Below are 20437 nucleotides of genomic sequence, written 5' to 3' on the forward strand. Positions count from 1 at the left end.
AACAGTTTTTATGTTATCGGTAAGGACAGACTTTTACTTTTGACCTAGATATTGTAGCATGCTTTTTCCTGACGGCAGCTGAACAGAACTGGTGTCAGCAGGAAGTGTCATCTAAGAGTAAGAGAATACACCTATGAATCACTCTTGTGTTCTGTTTGTTTCACTGACGTGTTTCCCTGTATGTACAACGTGTATACTCGTACATCTCTACTTCTCTGTGCATTTGTTTGTGTCTTTATTAATGACCTAACATGTTAAAGAACACAGTAATAGTCTGGGATGAAAGATACTGTAAAAGTGCAAATAATTATTGTCTCTGTAATGCTGATAGTCTGTGTCATGGTGAGCAGAACTTTCCAGTATTGCATCAGCGTGATTACCCTGCCACTCCCCATCCACAAAGGAGAATAATCCTCCTTCAGTGCCAGCACATACGCAATACACACATTCAGACAGTATCCGAAACAATTTTAAATAATGATTTCCTCTCAATGTCTAAGAAAAAGACTTTCAACAACAATTGTAATGGATGAGAGAAGAGTGATAGATTGTAGAACAATATTAGGACTGATCTAAGCCTCAACTTTATGATTCATGATCTTACCAGAATTAGGGATTTACAATTGGTTATTGTTACTGCCATTCATTATTTTCTTTTTACATACTCCTCTGTGTAGTGCATTTTTAACTATTCTATATACAACTCAGCACCGCAGTCGTATCTATCAAACTGATAAATTTTCTTTTAAGTTGTTTGTTATTAACTTCTCACTCCTTTGCCCTGTCTTTCATTCTGTTCTCTAAGTTTCTTTTCTTTTGTCAAACTAATATTTCAATATGTTCCCTGTGTCGGTCTCTCCTTTCATTCTCAAGGAAAAAAACATACCTGCAAAGAGTGTTAAGCATTTGTAGGACCACATAAGTTATTTGTTTCTCTTTAAAAACAAATACACTACATACTAGTTAAATGAAAAAGATGCAAGAATAAAGTAAAATGTAGCTGAAATATAGTAAAGTTTAATAATAGAATAATTAACGTATCATGTATTCTAAGGAGCATACACACAAGTAACAATTTGTCTTCCAGGGCAAATAGAGGAAAGTTACCTTAAGAGAGATATCAACTAGGATTTAAAATGCAAAATTCTGAACAATTCCGAAAGACTTCTTTTTCTCATATATGAGGAAATAAAGATTTGCAAACTTCTGGGGGAAAAAAATTGTATAAATCTGTTACCATCATCATCTATCCAAACTGTAATATTGTTTTTAATGACTAACGGTAAATATTTATCTAGGTATTTTCTAATGTTGGCAATTACATACCCAATTGGGTATAAAATTGACAATTTAAAACATATTCAAAGCATACCCTGTGCTTTAACTTAAGTATTTTTTTGACAATGCAAAACAATTGATCCCAAAAGAATAGGATGGAGGAGCACTGAAAAGAAAATACATAAAAAGATATTGCTTGTCTCATGACAGGATCATAAAAGCAATTTGTGCTGATGTAAGTATTTTCTCTATTATAACCTTCATCCTTGTCTTTGCTATTTTGTAATAATACTGAAAATTTTGTTGTACCTCTTTTTCATGTAAAAAAACTCTAATCATCCATCTGTTTTACACTGGATAAAAAAGAACCAGTGGAGGAATAGGTAGGTGGTGGGAAAATCAGAAGCAGTTTTGCACGTCCCTTGAACCTTCCCATGTTCTGGGTCTCCCCAGGACCATGACACAAATTAGATAGTCTTCATGCCTGCTCTGTTTCTGTGCAGTATCTCAAAGGCCCCAAAAGCTGTTGTAGCAGGCAAGAACAGCAGGAGCACTGCCATACTGCCCACACCTCTCTTCTGCAGCTCCTGGCTGCTGGGCACAGAACAGTTGCCAGGTCATTGGCAACAGCGGAGTCTTGGCTTTAAGGATATTTGGCTTAAATGACAAGTCATTTCAGTTTCCATCTGTATGAGGGAACATGGACATACAAGTGTTGCAAAAATAGCCTGTCAGTTCACAGCAATAGTTATGTTTTCCTCACTGATGTGAAATATGTGAGAATTATCTTTGCTCAGCAAAAGAAAAACGAAGGCAGTAAATATCATGGAATGCTTTGTCCACTGATGAGGTTGCATTGCGTGGTATCAAAATAATTTAGAAATATTCTGAAATTAGTAGGAGATCAAATCACTAAAAAACCACCCATGATGGTATACTATATTGATTTCAGTGAATCATGATTTCATCATCACTTTGCAGAAGCAAAGTGGGCCCTTTCCCCATACTTTCTTTGAGGAATGGATGGCAACGCAAACAAAGGGAATAGTGGTCGTGTGCATCAGTCCAACCAGAAGCTTCTCTGCCAAGCAGAATTATGGCAAGAACTAATTATAGAAATTAAAAGACTCCTGGGATCATTAGACCGGCTCTGCTTGACGTTTACTTCAGTATTTCCTGAAAATAACTGGTTTGCTTGGGGAAAAAAGAAACCCCAGGCTCTGTGTAGCCTGACAGTCCCTGGGCTGTCCCATCTTGTGAAGACTGACTGTGCACTGACCTGGTCTAAAACTTGCCAGCAGAGTTAATTGATGTCTTAGCACATCAGGAAGAGGGAGGGCTGCGTGAGGATCCATCAGTGAAGGGAAATGTTCTGGCCTGGCACTGTGCTGGCACACCGAGTGAGAAGGTGTGGGGGGTTGACCCTGACTGAACGCCAGGTGCCCACCAAAGCCGTTCTATCACTCCCCCTCCTCAGCTGGACAGGGGAGAGAAAATATAACAAAGGGCTCGTGCGTCAAGATAAGGACAGGAGAGAGATCACTCACCAATTACCGTCACGGGCAAAACAGACTCAACTTGGGGAAAATTAACTCAATTTATTACCAATCAAACAGAGTAGGGTAATGAGAAATAAAACCAAATCTCAGAACACCTTCCCTCCACCCCTCCCTTCTTCCCGGGCACAACTTCACTCCCGGATTCTCTACCAACCCCCCCAGCGGCACAGGGGGACGGGGAATGGGGTTTACGGTCACTTCATCACACGTTATTTCTGCCGCTTCATCTTCCTCAGGGGCAGGACTCATCACACTCTTCCCCTGCTTCAGCGTGGGGTTGCACCCACAGGAGACAGTCCTCCATGAACTTCCCTAACGTGGATCCTTCCCACGGGCTGCAGTTCTTCACGAACTGCTCCAGCGTGGGTCCCTTCCATGGCATGCAGTCCTTCAGGAGCACGCTGCTCCAGCGTGGGTGCCCCGCGGAGTCACAAGTCCTGCCAGAAAACCTGCTCCAGCGCAGGCTTCCCACGGGGTCACAGCCTCCTTCGGGCATCCCCCTGCTCCGGCGTGGGGTCCTCCCCGGGCTGCAGGTGGAGATCTGCTCCACCGTGGACCTCCGTGGGCTGCAGGGGGACAGCCTGCCTCACCATGGTCTTCACCACAGGCCGCAGGGGAATCTGCTCCGGCGCCTGGAGAATCTCCTCCCCTCCTTCTGCACTGACCTGGGGGCCTGCAGGGCTGTTTCTCTCACATGTTCTCACTCCTCTCTCCGGCTGCCATTTCTGTGTCTGTCCCGCAATTTTTTTCCTTCTTAAAAATGTTATCACAGAGGTGTTACCACTATTGCCGATGGGCTCGGCCTTGGCCGGCAATGGGTCTGTCTTAGAGCCGGCTGGTATTGGCTCTGTCGAACACAGGGGAAGCTTCCAGCAGCTTCTTACAGAAGCCACCCCTGTAACCCCCCTCCGCTACCAAAACCTTGCCACACAAAGCCAATACAGAAGGACTGTCCCACAGCGGGTGGCTGTCTGGGGAAAACGGGTATCTGCCCACGGCAGCCCATCAGGAGCGTTGTGTTGTCCCTCATAACTTGAGCTACACCCACTCAGTACATCTGTAGGGCAAACGTAATTTCACGTGAACATGCTTCTTAAGACCCGAAGAATTAGATCAGTGCGTGATGTCCTGATAGCAGATGGGTGCTAGGATTGCGTTAGACTGCGTCGGGAGCGAAAGACAGGATCCAAAGTGGTGTGAGAAGACAGATTTTTGTTTGAGAAGGGTTTGTTGTGACAGGACAGGGTGGCTGCCAGGTCGATACGTCACCAGCGAGGCAGTGGACAGGGCTGGTGTGGGATGATGCCCCGACTCGCTCCCATGGCCGGAGGCTGGCTGCAGACGGCAGGGCGGCCTCTCGTGCGGCCTGCCTACCGCTGCCAGCCCTGATCGCAGCACGAGGCTGCTTGCTTGCCTCAGCAGTGCCAGCGCATGACATCGCATTTCAGTAAGGCTCTGTTTAGAGAAAAAAAACATGGGATCGCCCTGGGGGCCCCCCGGCTCCTGAAGCGGCGGGAGCCGGAGGGAGGCCCCCCCCCCGCCCCGTGCCCTGACTGGGTTAGTAGCACAAGCATGGCGGCCGCCCCGGCTCGGCGGCAAGCGGCACCGAGCGCTGCCGATGGCGCCCGAAGCCCTTCCCGGCGCGCCGGAGAAAGCCGATCGCTGCCGATGGCGGCCGAAGCCCGCTCGGTGCCGCGCGCCGCCTGGCCGAAGAGGCCCGAAGCGGCGGCGCCGAAGCGGCTCCCCGCCAGGGCGGGGTGTCGCCGAGCTGGGCCCGAAGGCGGGGCCGCGGGGGCCGAGCGCAGCCCGGCCGGATGTGAGTGGAGCGGCAGCTTCCTGTGTCCCCGCAGTCCTCCCTCTCCCCGCCTTGGGTGGTGGCCGCTGCCTCGTCCCCGCTCCCAGGCACAGGGCGGAGGCGGCCGCGACCTGGTGCGGAGACCGCCGCCGGCTCCCTTCGTGCGCGGCCCGGCCCTCCCCTCCCCGTCCCGCTCGGCAGCAGGACCCGCCGCCGCGGCGCAGCCCCGATGCAGGCCATCAAGTGTGTGGTGGTGGGCGACGGGTAAGTCTGAGGGGACCCCTCGGTCGGGCCTTCGCCCTGAGGCGCTCCGCCGGCCGCCGGGGGTGTGTGGAAGGGCGTCCGCCCGTGAGGCGGGGAGCGGCGCGGGCCGCCCGGGCCCCGCCGCAAGTTGTGGGCGCTCCCACCGCGGGGCCCGGGCGCGGCCCAGCCGCCGCTGAGGGGGGTGCGGGGGCTCGCCGGGGCCGGGGGTGTCGGCGGCGAGGCGGTGTGTGTGGGGGGGTGGGTGGCGGCCGCGGCTTCCTGCTGGTGGCGGGGGGGGGGAGGGAAGCGTGGGGCAAGGCGATGAGTGCTGCGAGCAAATGGTGGCTGCCTGGGGGAGCGGGAGAGCGAGCGTCTGCAGGGGTGTTGGTAAGCGGTGGGTGTCTCCGGTGCCGGCTCCCCCCCCCCCGAGCGCTGGATTGCTGCCGGGGAAGGTGCTCCGGGGGTGGGTGCTGTGGTGGTGGCCGAATAATTGGGGTTGGTGCTGACAGAAGTGGGTTTCGCCTGCCGTGGTGGAGGAGGGTGTGTGCTTCGGGTTTGTTCTGGCGGGGTGGGCCGCGTCTTCCGGCTCACCCGGGAGCTGTCGCTTGTTTCTGGTGTTTCCTTCGTCGGTAGACACGCCGAAGTGATCAAAGCCTATTAAAAAAAGAATTGCCTTGCTTTTCACGGTACGGGAAATTTAATATTGGTTTGAAGTACCTTTTGTGGGAGTAGCGAACTTACTACTGTTTGTGGCTTGATTTTTGACATCTGATTCTTGCAGTAAAACAAAGTGAAATGGGCTAAACTAAGCAGATCATAAATGCTTGTGAGCAGAGACTGTTTTTCTGCATGCATACATCTAGTCTTGTAAGGCTCCTGTCTAAAGGAGGCTCATAAAGCACTTGAAATACAAATAAACTTGTCTGTAAAGAACTGTTACACCTACAGCATTCCGATGTGGTATTACTTATAAGTGAAACAACTTGAGGATGCTTTTTGGAATCGAGTTAACTCTTAAGTTTAGCTGTTGGATTTCAATGTGAGGAATGCTGGAGTTGTGGTGGGGAAAGAGTTTGTGTGTTTGCTACTTCTGAATATTCTCCATGATGCTATTCCCATCAACTTGGAGGCATTCTTTCTCTTACTGGATGTCAGAGCTCAGGGGAGCATCACAGGCCAGCTGGAAAACAAGACTTGTCTTATGCAGTTTGTGAGGGTTTTTTTTCCCCTTAGGAGAAACAAAAATCCTAGTGTAGGCTGAGCATAATTGGTATCACAGCAAACTTCTGTAGATGACAGAGGAGTGAAGTGTAGCTAAATGGTCTTGCCACTGTCTGTAATTTCACGTGGTGGCTTAATCTTCAAGTTATTTATGTGGCGTTTTTTTTGTTTTGTTTTTTAAGATGTAGAGTCCCTAAAAAGGTGGCTAAGTATGGTTGAAAGATAAATTTAGTCTAGTGACAAACTTGTTTTGACTTGCTCTGTAAGATTTTGAGCAATATGAACATGAAGTGGCATCTTGACAAATGAAGACTTTTCATAGTAATGCAATTCTTTGATGCTAGGTAGGATAACTATGGACTGTTGTTTTGGTTGTATTGATTTTAAAACCAACAAATTTGCTTTTCTGTTATAATTTTTTTTAATTCAACTGAACCATGTCGTCTGTGACGATGCTGTAAATAAATGCGATGCATCATGTTTGGGTGGGGGGAAAAAAAGTTCAGTCTACTTCCTCCACTAGATTTGAGAACTCAGCACAGACAAACCATATAATGTTCAGTAATTCATTCAACAAAACGGTTCCTTTCATCATTTGCTTTGTAAACCATTCCACTTCCTAACATGTTTATTGCTCTTTGTCTTGGAAATGAAAGTCATGTAATTCTACCTGAGTTTTGTACATATGTGTGAACAAAATACAGTAGTTTAATTTGTTTTCCTTCCTTGTTAGTTAGAAACAAATCTCTCTTAGGGTTCCATCCGGGCACTATTGCTCATTTTTGGCAGCTTTGTATCATTCTCCGTTCAGTGTTCTTAAAAAATGTTTAACTATTTGTGTTTCTCTGTGCTGCTGCTTCAAAAGTTCAAGCATTACAGGTATTCTAGGAAATGTGTAATGTTTGGCTTAGATAAGGCTAAAGCTTTAGAGTTTCTCTAAAACAATGCAAGTTAAAGATTTGCTTATGTAATATAAAACTTAGGTATTGTTTTATGTACCCTCTGCAAAGGTCTGCTAGGAACAAAATAAACAAAGCTGTGGAAGTACCTGTGTGATTATTATTTTTTTAATTTGTAAATGAGTAGGCTGTTTCTCATATGTAACTTGTGTTTATTCTTAGAGCTTTGACTAGTATCTGTTTAGACAACTAATTTGACTAGAAAAACATGGCATGTATGCTAGTTGTGCTATCATATTTTGCCCCTTTTTTTTTTCTTCACTGTGAGGATTGTTTGGGGAAGAATAAATGGCAACTGTTGCTTTGACTTCTTGGTGATATAGAGCGGCAGGAATGTGCAGGACAGATGAAGAGCACTGCACTTGGGTAACTGCAGGAATTGCTGTTGACTGACACTCGAGAAAAAGCATTGGTGTAAGTTATTTTTAGCAGCTTTTGTTTTCACTCTAAAAAGGCAGCTGTTAAGTGGTATGAAATCTCCAGTGATGTCGTGTAACATTAGGGGAAGCTCTGCATTTTGGAGAAAGGATTACTAGATGCCACAGAAACGGTCACGCTTCATGCTCTTTTGTAGGCATTTTTAATTGTAGAAATATTGTAAGAACAAGAGCAGTGAACTAAGAGTCCTTGTTTTGAATTCTGCTTAATTTGAGGCCTTATCTGCTAAAGCCATGCTGTATTTGATTTGATAGCTTGTTGAGAAGGGTGGTGGTGGTAAGGCAATTGGCTTCTTACTGAGTGTAGTGCAGTGTTTGTGTAAGATGCTGAACACTTCGGGTCCCTCCAATGCTATCTGTAGAGAGTGCAGTGACTTGAAATTTAGTAACTTGTGTTCCCGAACCTTTAAAGTTTAAAAAATGTAGTAGTTTTGTAGGTCCTGGACAGCATATTTGGGAGAGGGTGTGTCATAGTGAGTAAAACAGCTTATCTGGCAGAGCCAGTAACTAAGCCTAATATAGCAAAAATACTGAACTTTTGATCTGAGGATGGTACTAAAGAAATCTCAGCTGCTGTTTAATGTATGAGTGAAGGCCTGGGCTGTTGTACATCATGTCTGCTAGGGAGGTAGTTCATGTGGATCACAGAAAGAAAGAAATAACATAATCAAAGCCTTTTATGAAGGCTGCCACCTGTTTGCAGATATTGGTGTTTCTGGAATTAAACCAGCAAGTACTTCAGCTGGCCTCCATTACCGTGACTGCAAATAGGATCTAAATTCTCACAATTAGTTTTTAGTTGCAGGAAAGCAGGAGACTCTCAGCCATCTGTGCAGCTCTGGTGCCTTTAGAGTGGAAGAAATACTGGTGCAGGTCCTCCAACGGCATTTCAGTGCCTGTCATATAATGTGGCTCCAAGCACCTTTAACACCGTGGGGAAACTTCATAAAACTTGTTAGTGTAAATAAGGCCAGGAAAGAGATGACATGTTTTGTTTTCAGGAATTAATACATACATGGTTATATAAATACATTGATTCCTTGATGGTACCCGGAAGCAATAAGGGACTCAGTGCTGTCTTTTTTAAGTCTTTCGCTTATTGTTAAGTGGTTAAAACACCAGATTTCTGTAGGCCATATTTTTAATTACAGTCAAATGTTACTAGTTTCATTTATGTAATAGTGGGTGGACAGACCTATGATTAAGTAGTTGCTAGAAATCTTGTTATGACTAATCTTGGTTTGGTGTTATTTTAGTTTCTTAGTCTCAGCCTTTATGTACAAGGTCTTATATTTTGCCAAACAGTTAGAATTCTCTTTAGGGGAGTTGCTTTAATACAGAAGTTAGAAGTCTAAAAAAGCTGATAAAGTACTTGGAGTATGTACTTTATAAATAAAGGTAGGCATTAGTGTTTAAGACTGGTGACCATAATGATCTGATTCATAGGGCAGTGAGCCAAAAGGCAAGGAAAGCAGGAAACCTAGATGGAGCAAGCCTGAAACAGGGTTGTTGAACGTGTTTTTTCTTGTTTAAATGACTCTGGCTGATCAGTGCTGCAGAAACACACTTCCAAGCTTGGACTGAAATCTCTTACCACCTCCTTCCTGCGCTGTTTTGATTAGCCAGAGCAGACTCACCCGTTTCAGTGCAAGGTGAGCAAAGGAGCCTGGGTGCAGAGAGCAGTTCTTGAGCCACTGCTGAAAATGTTGAGTTCAACATTAATTTGTTAGAAGCTTAAATTACCTGTAATGAACTTACTGGAAAATGAAGCGTCAGACCAAACAGGTTCTAGAAGCATGAGAACACATAGCCTCTGCGCCTCAAGAAATTTCCCAAAGAAGCTGGCTTTTGCTCCTCTCAGTATTTTAAAGGTTTTCACGTTTGTCCTTTATAAGCTGAACCAGTGTAGCCTGCTTTATAGTGTCGTGAGTGCAATTCAGCAATATATTCAAACTGATCTAACTGATAGCTCAGGGAGCAAATAGCTTTCCTTAACTCCTTGTTCTGGCTTGTTACAGAGTCAATGAGTGCTAGTGCAAGAGATAAGATGGGATCTACTCTTTTGACAGCTGTTAAATTAGCTAGCTGTGTTGTCATACTGGTCCCTGATTCTTTCCCACACAAGTTCTTGAAGGGTAGATCCCTCTCCTGCTTTTGAGCACAAGTATGTCTTAAGCCTGTTACTGCAGGAAAATGTTTGAAGGTTGTACTTACCAAGAACAGAATTAAATGCCCCCTTTTTTGTGGTGGTGTTAGAGCTTGGTGAAAGAGTGCATGCTGGGGAAAAAAAAAAAAAAAAAAAAATCTCAGACTGTGCAAGGAGCAGGCATCTTGTTTCCTTAGAAGCAGGTGTGAAAAGTAGTGTGGAAAACTGCATGGTATGGTCAGAAAGAGTTGCAGCGGATGGGATGTTATGCTAGGTGTCAGCTCAGAAACATAAGATTACAATTTAAAAATGGGCATATAGGATAAAATCCTAGATAACTTTGCACATCGAAGCAACTCTTTCATAGCTCAGGCATTTAAGGTAATGTCAGATGCTGCTTCTTGGGCTAATGCAGTATGGAACTGCTTAAAGTTTAATGGAGAGACTTGTTACAGATTCTGCTATAAGATACATGGTAACTTATGGTTGTGACAAAGCACAAATTTACTTAACCTGCCTTAAATTGTGAGTTATTAGGTAAGGCTGGTTGGTTAATGTTGAGTGTTAAATCATTTTAAGTAACATTTTGAAGACAATCTTTGGTAAGTGAAGGGACAGTCCACATGCTTCCAGACCAAGAGAAGAAATGCAGTGATTTAAGTGGAAGATACATAGTAAAATTCAGATGGGAATGCCTCAAAATGTTTGCAGCTGGAGAACTAGTAAGCCCTTGAATGAAGCTTGTTTGTGTGAGTTATATTTTTTTCTTCTGCAGAAGCTAAAGGATAATAGGATATTTTTAGCAATAGCATTTGGTTTTTGGGTTGGGTTTGGGTTTTGTGTTTTTTTGTGTTGGGTTTTTTTTTTATGTTAACTGTAGTTCTAGACTAAAACTTTAATGAGGTCCTTCAGCTTGTGAAAGATATAGTTCAGGAGGCTCATGAGTCAAATCTAATACTAATGGCAAGATTATACGTGTAAGTACAGTAAGGTTTGAAAGTTACTGCTGACTTGCTTTGACCAAATTGTTGTAGTGATAAAACGTCTGCAAGACAATGCAGTTTTCCTTGCATGAGAGTTTGTCTGTTTGAGAAGAGTGATTGGGAAGACTGTAACGCTGTCTGGGCATTATCGCTTTTGAGGAACTAGTTGCACGCTCACTTCTGGAATCTCTCACACTGTTTAAGGATTATGCGCCTCAAGTGAGAAGCCAGCATGGGACCCAGTCTGCAGTGTCAGAAACGCTCTTTGCAGAGTCTATTTTAATGAAGAAAATATGGTCCAATTTCAAGTTTTCCAACCTTTTAATTGAAACTGTAATAAAAATTCAGTGGTGTCGTTAATCTAATGTTTGACTCTAGATAAGATGTGGGGAGGAGGGTGGAGAGGGAAGGAGCTGGCTGCCAGAGTTTTGAAAGAAACCTGGGACAGAACCTTGTCCTGCCCCCATTTGAGGCTGTTCAGAATTAGATTGGTGCAGAAAGGTTTGGTGTTTCAAGTTCTTCAATATTGGAATGTAATGTATCTATAAATCGGTTTCTGAAATGTTTGAATAGTTGACAAATGCATGTGGGAAGTAATTTTGCAATAGCAATAAATATAGCTATTATCTTTTGTATTTATGGCTCATTCTCAAAAGTAATGATGTGTTGAGAAATGATACTTTTCAAGCTTTTTCAAATTTCACTTATGTGAAAATATACCATTTTCTGGAAAAGATGAAGTTTTGGAATTGTGTAAAGGGTATCTGGAAATAGTTTTCATTTTTTTTTTAATTTCAGGGAGTTGGAGTAAGGCAGTCTTGATGAGTAGTCAGTCAGGTGACTAGCAGATGTTAGTAGTCTTATTAATACTTGTGGTTTTTTTTTTTGTCTAAAGATTAACAAAATTTGGTAATTTACCACTTTACAAAATGGATGTTTATATTAGGTGTGTTTTCATTGCCAGTAGTCTTAAGGCTACAGTCTATTAGCTGTTTTTCTGCACAATAGTTACTGTTGGCATTCAATTGTTCCTTAGATGACTGGATGTAATCAGTCTTCTTCCCTATTATTTCTCATTATTAAAGATGAATGTTTTTTACATGTGAACTTTCTCTTTTTACAGTGCTGTAGGTAAAACATGCCTACTCATCAGTTACACAACCAATGCATTTCCTGGAGAATACATACCCACTGTGTAAGTACTTATAAAATCCTAAAAACAAATTTATGTCAACTTCTCTGTGCTTACTGCAATTCCAGGTTCCTTACCTGAATTGTTTGAATTGACTGGAAGCATCCCTCAGTTTCATCTTAAATGTTTAACTGAGTATGTAGGTGTGCGTAAGGAGAAGCACTTCGGGCTTTTACTGCTTAGCACAGTCATACCTGTGCTTGTCCATGCTCCATCAGTTTAGCCTCTCTCTGCTCACTAAGCCTTGCTTATTAGGGACTAACCTTTTCTAACACTTCATCAGATGCTGTTCTCTGTTAAAATGTGTTATTCCTATCTTTAATATCATTCATAATAAGCAGTCCCAAGGCTGAACAGCTTGTAAAAACATCATAGCGTAGTCAGAAATAGTTGGTTTATGTGACTAGAGTGCGTTTTTTTTGTGGGGTGTGGTTTTTTTTTTTTAGTTCCTTCCAGTTTTTGTACTACTGCCAATCCTGTGCTAAGCCAGCCACAGCTCTATAGCTCCTCAGGCATGATTGTTGGGATTCATTTATTTTGGTGCTTCCCATTTTCTTGCATGTAAGGATTTGTCAGTATCAGTATTAGTGTAGTTCTCTTTTTGAGGGCCTGTTGGGGGGAGGTGTTTTATACACTAGCAGCTTCCTTGCCCTTTTTGGATGTCTGTTTATCTGGCTATCTTGCTCTCTGTGAGTAATGATGGTTTCTTCAGGTAACAAAATACATTCTAATGCAATTTACAAATGACTTCAGTTACCCTTCGAAGACCTTGTTGTCTTAATTACTCCTGTTTCCTTTTTGTGGTCTTAAGTCCATATTTTTGCATGACGGTATGCTTGTGTTCCCAGTGAACTTAGTTTAGCCTTAACAAATCATTAAAACCTCTGTGCCTATAGTAGTGATAAGGTAAAAATCATGCCTCTACTGGCCCCTGGGTATTAACTTTGATGTTTCATTGGAGGGGTTTTTGATTAGCAGAATTAATAAGGTTTTTTTTTTGTTACTACTGTTGTCATTAAGGATTCCTTGGTTGTTGCTCATGTATCTGCTGTTCAAAGTCTTACAAAATGAAACAGATTAACTTGCTGAATGTCCCACTACGACTGGAAAGTGCTTGCTAAGTGCATCACTTACTTTCTTGTACTTACTGAGATTAACACTTCCTTTGGAAGAGCAATGAAAAAGATGACTTCTGTTTAGACTGGACCAAGTCTGTTGTGCATATTTTTTCCTTCCATTACCCCATACCAGGCTCAGTATTTAAAGAACAACTTCGCTGTTTCTGGGGAGCAGAAGGGTGCAATAAAATGTTTCCTTTTGTAGTGTTCCCAGTTGGGAATCTGTAGGAAAAAGTCCTTCAGTGCCCTATTTTACTGCAAGCTAATGCAGCTAACTCTTTCTTTATTTTTTCAGTTTTGACAACTACTCTGCTAATGTAATGGTTGATGGAAAACCGGTCAATCTGGGCTTGTGGGATACAGCTGGTCAAGAGGACTATGACAGACTACGTCCACTCTCCTATCCGCAAACAGTAAGAACTACAGTGTGAAACTAGAAAGAATCTGTACAGCTTTGTCCAACATAAAGGTTTCTTCTTTTTGAACATAAGGCCAACGTTGTCACATCTGGATGTCTTGTATTTATTAGTAACAGTGACTTGTTGCAAGCTACCTTCCTTCAACCTACGTGCTGTAGCTGTAATATTACAATCTTTGGTGTGTGTACAGTTGCACAAATGTTAAAATTTGCATGCTTGTGTATTTGTGTGCACTGATACATGTTGGCTTTTGTGTAGTTGCAGCCTCAGATTCAGCTAGAATGCTTGATTTAAAACAAGAAAAAAACAAACACAACCCCCCCCCCAAACAAAACCAAAAACCCCTTGGTGAATAGTTCCATCAGCTAGTCCCTTGATTTTTAAGGTTAGCATGCCTGCCAAAAGCAGGGTTTGTTTTTGTTTATAGGCGTGCTGCTTGGCTGCAACCTGACACTGTCACTGCTAAGCACTTGATATTGTTTAGTATCTGTGAAGATGTTCTAAATGTGAAGGAGGCAGTACTGAATGAAGATATTATTGGTATTGACAGAGGCTGCGTCGGAGCTTTCTAATGTACTTAAGGCTGTGGCTATTTTATTACTTCTTGTAGTTTGTGCTATAACATCAATACAAATGTGCTTCTGTCTTCCGTGCTTGCAACTGGTTAAGTCCTGTCTGCATGCTGCATCTTTCCTCGTGTAAGGAAAATGCTGAAGTAATCCGCTCTGTTCTTTCCAGTGTGGCTTCAGCTACAGTTAATCTTTGTAGAGGCTGGTTTTCTAGTCTCTTTAGAGCAATTACTTTTATCTGGTGGAGCTGTGCTATAAGTAAAGAAAGGTGGTAATTTGCAGGTTTTTTTGGCATTGATTACTGTTGTTGTTAACTGTCAAATTTATATTCAATGCTAATAAGGTAAAATGCAAAATTTTTCTCAGTTATTCTACAGTATAACTGCTCTCTTGAATAATGTGAATCTTATTTAATCAGCTCTGATGCTTTTTTTAGTAAACTGTCTTAATTCACAACTTTCCGTAATTCACTGCTCACTAACTCTTACAGTTAGGCCTTCCCATAAATTACAATACCCAAGATGGATATGAACTTGCCAGTTGTAGGCAACTCTAGTAGAAATGCCAGAAATATCTGCATTTCCTAGGAAGAGAGACAATGGAAAACTGTTTTTCTCTAATACTTAGATATCTAAAGGATACTTACAACTTAAGCTTTGCTTAACATTGTAAAAATATTTTCAAAAAAGTATCTCACGATAGAAGAAGGTATGTTGAAAGATGACTGAATAGTGTGAGAAAGCAGAGTTGTAAGGGAGGGTATTGTTCCTCCTCTGTGACACAGGGATGGAACGCATGTGCATGTCTTGAGCCTGCTAAAATAACTGTGGCTTTCTGATAGACTGCAAAAGAATTCCATGTCAATCTAAGCATGCGTTGGGGAAAAAAAATCTCTTCTGTACAAGCATGTAAAACTGTTAAGTAAAGGTTTGAAGTACTTTCAGTTATTTGAATTGGTTTTTTTTCAGCAGAAAATGAAACAGGGTGGTAAGTCTTGAACTTACGAAGCAGTTTTTGGATTTTAGACTTGTGCAATACGCAAGATTCATCATCAGTTAAGGGACAAAAAACCCCATGAAATTAACAAAAAGCACAGAGGAAGAGAACAGTGGAGCTGATGCAGCCTGACTCTTTTTAGGATCTGCATTCAGCCTCCCCCTTCCTTTGTTGTGCTATTTAAAACTCACCCCTCACATGTTCTTGTGGCCCCTTGTTTCCCCGTATGTGCACCTGAACTGTGTTCTGGGTAAGGTGAAAGCAGGTGTTGCTGATTACCTGGCCAATATGTGTATCTCAATTAGCCACCCAGCAGTTCACAGCTATTAACTTCACAGTAAGGACTTTGACATAGTGGAGGCATTAATTTGTATCTTTTTCCTGTATTAATATTTTTATTTTTTTCCTTAAAATATACAGGAATTTAATACCTTCTCCTGAATGTATTTGAAATTTAGCAGCATTTCAAAATATTTGGGAAGGAAGAAGTTGGGACAGAAAAGGTGGTTAACTTCATTTCCTCAGGAGACCAAACCAAAATTAAAATTAAGTTAGGAGGATGCTTTCCATGAGAAATCTGCTCTTGCAAGTCTCTTCTGACAATGCAGACTGACATTTACAGGTTTATGGGGCAGTCTGGTGGTCTGTTCTGGACACAGGTAGTTGGTTGTGCTGAATTACAGGGCAGCGTCTCTCTTAAGAAGAAAAGCTATGTTGTGAATATTTGTGAGCACAAATTGCTGACTGAGAACGTTTTCCCTTAAATCCATTTTAGGAGTAACTTTATCTCCTACTGTTATTAGGTTGGAGGAACCAATGGTAAGAATATATCTTCCAGTCTGACAGATCAACCTATTGCCGTATGTAAAACTTTAAACTTCAGTTCCAAGTTCTGTCATCCTGTCTTGCTTACGATAGTGATAAATTGGCCCCTATTTTTCAAACAACTAGTTTTCTTGGAACTATTGAATTGCTAGATCTGGGAACTGTGTTACCAAATCTCTTTGTATGAGTTGCTAAGACAAAACTTTTTATTGTAAATAAATAGCTTTTCCTCCTGCTTACTAAGATTGATAGTGTGCAAGACACCTGAAATCTTCAAATAATTCCTCATGGTTACACAGAATTTTTTAATTTCTGGAGCTAGTAAAGGAGAGAGTCTGTGTAACGTGCAGAACTTCAGTCACCACAAACCTGCAAAATTGGAAAACAGAAGTAGTGGCCATAGTATCACATTATTTGATGTTGTTTCTTTCTTCTTCTGGGACGCTGCTACGGAAACTTGTTGGGGTGATGCATGAACAACTGGGTTGCAAGTGCTTAGCAGTGCAGATGTCAGATGCTGACCTAACAAAATGCCTTGAAATGCAGCACAATCAACTAACATTCTGAAATGCCTGATTCTTTAACACATTTGATACCGGAATAAGTATGGATGCAGAGGTAGGTTGGGGAAAGCTGGGCTTCTTTGAGAGACGTTTATCGAGTTTTGGGTCATACAGCAAGATTGTAATCTTCATCTGGTTAGACAGAGCAAATTATTTTGTGGTTATTCTGAATGCTTGTATACTACAGTGTGTCATGTATGAAGCTCATTGGTTTTTTTGAAGTGTATACTGTACAGCAGTTAGTATGAACATGCGCTCTAAAATGTTTTTACCTGCTCTTACTTAGAATTTTTCTTTTGCCTTCAGTTGAAAAGCAAGATGTGTAAGATCCCTAAAAACACCTACTTTTCTCTCTGCTTTCTCATTATTTAGAAAGGGAAGGAGGAAGGAGGGACTGTTGAGGTTTTTAATACCCTTCTCAATCCTAATTTGGTTATAGAGAAGTTCTGAAATCTTATTATACTGACACTCAGTAGAAGTGACAGTTCTACAAGATTCCTCTGACTTGGGCATGGAAGTAATCATTGCAGAAATTATCATTATATGATTTTTTTTTTTTATCCCATCCTCTATACTTTGCCTTCGCAATTTTAAGACTACTTTATAGTATATTAACAGTATATTCATATTTCAAAAATCAGTGCCAACAGTTAACACTTTGCAACATCCTGTGCTGATGAGTTACATGTCTTTCAAGGCTTAAATCACTTAGATGTCTGCAAAGAGCGTCCAACCGCAGTTCAGAAGCCAGTCTGATGATTCTCCATTACTTCCTGTGTTTGTCAAGGATCTGAAGTGGGTTTTTTCCTGAATGTCAGTGAGGGAGAAGAAACGACATTTAGGGGAAAAAAAGCTTGCAGTGCAGTGGTGTTAGTGCTTTAGTTGCTGGCTACTGCAGCAGCTGATTATGAACGTGACTACAATCTATTTGTTGTTGGTTCCCCTCACCCTTTGTGTCTGCTTGTAGCTGCCTGGGAATGATTTCCCTTTGGGAAAGCTCCCTCTAATTGTCATGTGCAACTGTATTGTCAACCTTGTCTTTTGCAAGTGTGATATAGGTGACAGTGTGATATAGGCGCTGGTGATACTAGTCTTTTCAGGGTGATGAGATTTTGTAATGGTTGCTTTGCTGGGCTAACTTGTATCAACTTGCTTTGTAGGATGTCTTCTTAATCTGCTTTTCCCTTGTGAGTCCTGCTTCCTTTGAAAATGTCCGTGCTAAGGTAAGTACAAGCTGGTATCACTTTATTTCTAAGGGTTCAACATATAGTGTTCAGTTTACAGCACTGTCTAGAAAATATTAGGCAATTTTTTTAAAATTTTTTTTTTTGGCAGGCAATGTGAAATATAGTTTGAAAAGGCAGAAATCCATTTGCCTAACTTGTAAGTTGTGGAAGTTCACGGCATGTGAAATGCTCTTAAGTATGAATCATTCCTTGATGCGTTGATAGGGTAACAGTAGTTTAAGAGTTTTCAGCCAACAAGGTGCTAAGATTACAAACAGGAACTTCACTTTTAATGCAATTTGAAGAAAAACATTAAAAACCAAAAGCATGTCAAAATTAGGTTGGTAGTTGTTTCTTGCATCAGTGAGCATGCTACTGTTGCAGTCTTTCAGAGCCTTGGACAACTCAGCTGTATGGCATTGTGGAGACTTCACAAACGAGAGGTGGTCTCCACCGTGATGGAAGTGCAGATCAGGGTTTTTCTGGTGTGTGGAAAAAATACTGCCCTTAATAGGGTAAAGTTTTTAATTATATGGAAATACCTTTTGGCTTCATTAAAAATGTTTTGCAATTGTATGCTCTTTTTTTAATACTACCTTAATGGGGTCTTATGTTCTCCCCCTTTACTCTTTAACTGACTCTTAGAGCCTTTGTGGAAATCTGCCCCCCCCCAACCTATGCTGGTTTTTTTCAGTGGTATCCTGAGGTGCGGCACCATTGCCCCAACACCCCCATCATTTTAGTGGGTACCAAACTCGATCTCCGGGATGATAAGGACACTATTGAAAAACTGAAGGAGAAGAAGCTGACTCCTATCACCTACCCACAGGGCCTTGCCATGGCAAAAGAGATTGGTATGATGGCAACGGGGTTATTGTTGACTTGATCTAAATTTTGTTTGTGGAAGATGTACCTTAATTAAAATAAATGCCTGGCTTTCGTTGTGGAGTTAGCTAGAAGTAGTGCTGCTGTAATTGTGGAGAACTGCTTTGTAATTGCCTTTTTGCTTTCCACAGGTGCAGTGAAATACCTAGAATGCTCAGCACTTACGCAGCGAGGCCTCAAGACAGTGTTTGATGAAGCTATCCGAGCAGTTCTGTGCCCCCCTCCCGTAAAGAAGAGGAAGAGAAAATGTCTGCTGCTGTAAACATCACCCTCCCCCACCCCACTCCAAACCCTGTGCTTTGCTCAGAACAATGGAGCATTCACACTCAATGCCAAGTTTTTCTGTTATAAATTAGTTCTCTTCCATAAATTCTTGAACCAATCAACAATTTCCCGGTTTCATTTGTTTAAAGTATGAAAGTTACCTTGCATTCTTCTAAAAGCAAACTCCTGAAAAGACAAACCTATGTAAAGCCTTATTTTTAAAATCCTATTCTTGCTCAATTAAGTGTTGCCAAAACTATCTGCTGAACTAAGTTGCATTGTTGTGCTACAAACACTAAGCACTAAACTGTTTTTTAAAGATTCTTCTTGAAGATGACTCTAATTTCTGGTAGGAAATACAAAAACACTTTCTAGTTTTTCACAGTAAGTAACAGTACCGTAAATTAGCAAAACACTGCACTCTAATGTGTTTTATTATGAAACGTTTTCTCAGCCCACAGTCATTGCATAGCGTTGTATATCAAACCTAAATCTTTGCCAATGACTGACACTCTTGAGTCACAGTGTAAAATGCTTTATCATTGGTAAGGGCTTGGTTGCAATCTAGTTCTTGCTGCTGTGATTTAAAAAATAAATAACTATTCTTACTGAAGTGTATCTAGTCCTTTTGACAGCATTGTATTGTGATGGATAAATGAAATATTGGGTTGGATCAAATTATAGTGCCAGACAGTATTTTGACACTGTACAGATGACTTACTTACACTACACTGCCAGGGTAGTTGAAACTGAATTGACTTTTAGTGCAGGTTAAAATCAGCGGCCATTTTCCCAGAGGTGCAGTAGTGGAAGAGAGGTTGGTGTTCATAGGTAAATTCCTTTGAATTTCAATTAGGGCATTCATTTAGGTACAGCTCTGAACCAGTCATTCCCAAAACTGTTGTGTAGTAAATGCTTTTCTTGTAGAATCTCTTCTTACTGAGCAATATAACTTGTATTTTAAAACCTTTCTGATGATAGAAAGTTGCTCTTTTTTTTTTCGTAGAGTAGAATGTTCAAGCATATCCTCCTTATTTTCCTGTTATTTCTGACCCAGTAAGTTATATGCTTTCTGAGGAGCTTTTAGTCTATTAACTAGGTGTAAAAATCATGTGAAGCAGCTTTACACATTTTTAGTAATTTTTATATTTTAAACCTCTATAAACTATGAACCTTCTCAAATATCACTGTTTGCCAGATATCCCCACCACCGTAACATTACTAATGCAGACAAGTGTTCTTTATGTCACTACATGTACATGTGCAGCATAGGTTGAGTAATGGTAACTTGGGTCTGTGAGGTTCTGTAAATTAGTGCTAATGTTCTGTACATTCTAAACTGGCAGGAATACAATGTTGAACTACACCCTTTCAACCACTAAAGCAAAATTTAAAAGTTGCAAAATTGTGAAGTTTTTACATTGATCTTTTGCTAATGCAATTAGCAGTATGTTTTGCATGTATGACTTAATAAATCCTTGAATCACATGTGTGGTAACGTTTGAGTTTCTGAGCAAGTGTTCTCATTCTCATACCACTATGAATAAGCATTCTTCCAGTGCCAACAGCAGCATGCTGTACTTGTCTCCTCAGGGATGTATGTGCTAACTGCAGGCTCTTTCCGTAGGGCCCTGATGTTAAGAACCAGAATTAAATATGGTACTCAACAACATTTCTTCAGAGGCCTTGCATTATCCTTTGAGGCATTAGTAGTTCCTGCTGCTGCTTATAGAAAGTTTTAAAGCTGCTGCCAACCAGG

The 20437-nt window shown here is 41.6% G+C and overlaps 1 protein-coding gene across 2 annotated transcripts; it reads left to right on the plus strand.

Moving 5' to 3' along the window:
* The first annotated feature begins 4652 nt into the window (after positions 1-4652).
* On the plus strand, positions 4653-20166 carry RAC1 (Rac family small GTPase 1). 2 transcript variants are annotated; one of them, XM_041120083.1, is made up of 7 exons: positions 4653-4896; positions 11745-11816; positions 13227-13344; positions 15719-15775; positions 17464-17526; positions 18224-18383; positions 18546-20166. In XM_041120083.1, exons 1-7 carry the CDS (start codon positions 4862-4864, stop codon positions 18674-18676), a joined length of 636 nt encoding a protein of 211 aa, XP_040976017.1. In that variant the 5' UTR covers positions 4653-4861; the 3' UTR covers positions 18677-20166. The 2 variants fall into 2 exon arrangements, with proteins under 2 accessions (XP_040976017.1, XP_029857442.1); XM_030001582.1 differs by lacking the exon at positions 15719-15775 and having other exon boundaries at positions 4658-4896.
* The last annotated feature ends 271 nt before the right edge of the window (positions 20167-20437 follow it).

This window comes from Aquila chrysaetos, chromosome 25 (assembly GCF_900496995.4).
Source record: "Aquila chrysaetos chrysaetos chromosome 25, bAquChr1.4, whole genome shotgun sequence".
Classification (NCBI taxonomy): Eukaryota; Metazoa; Chordata; class Aves; order Accipitriformes; family Accipitridae; genus Aquila; species Aquila chrysaetos.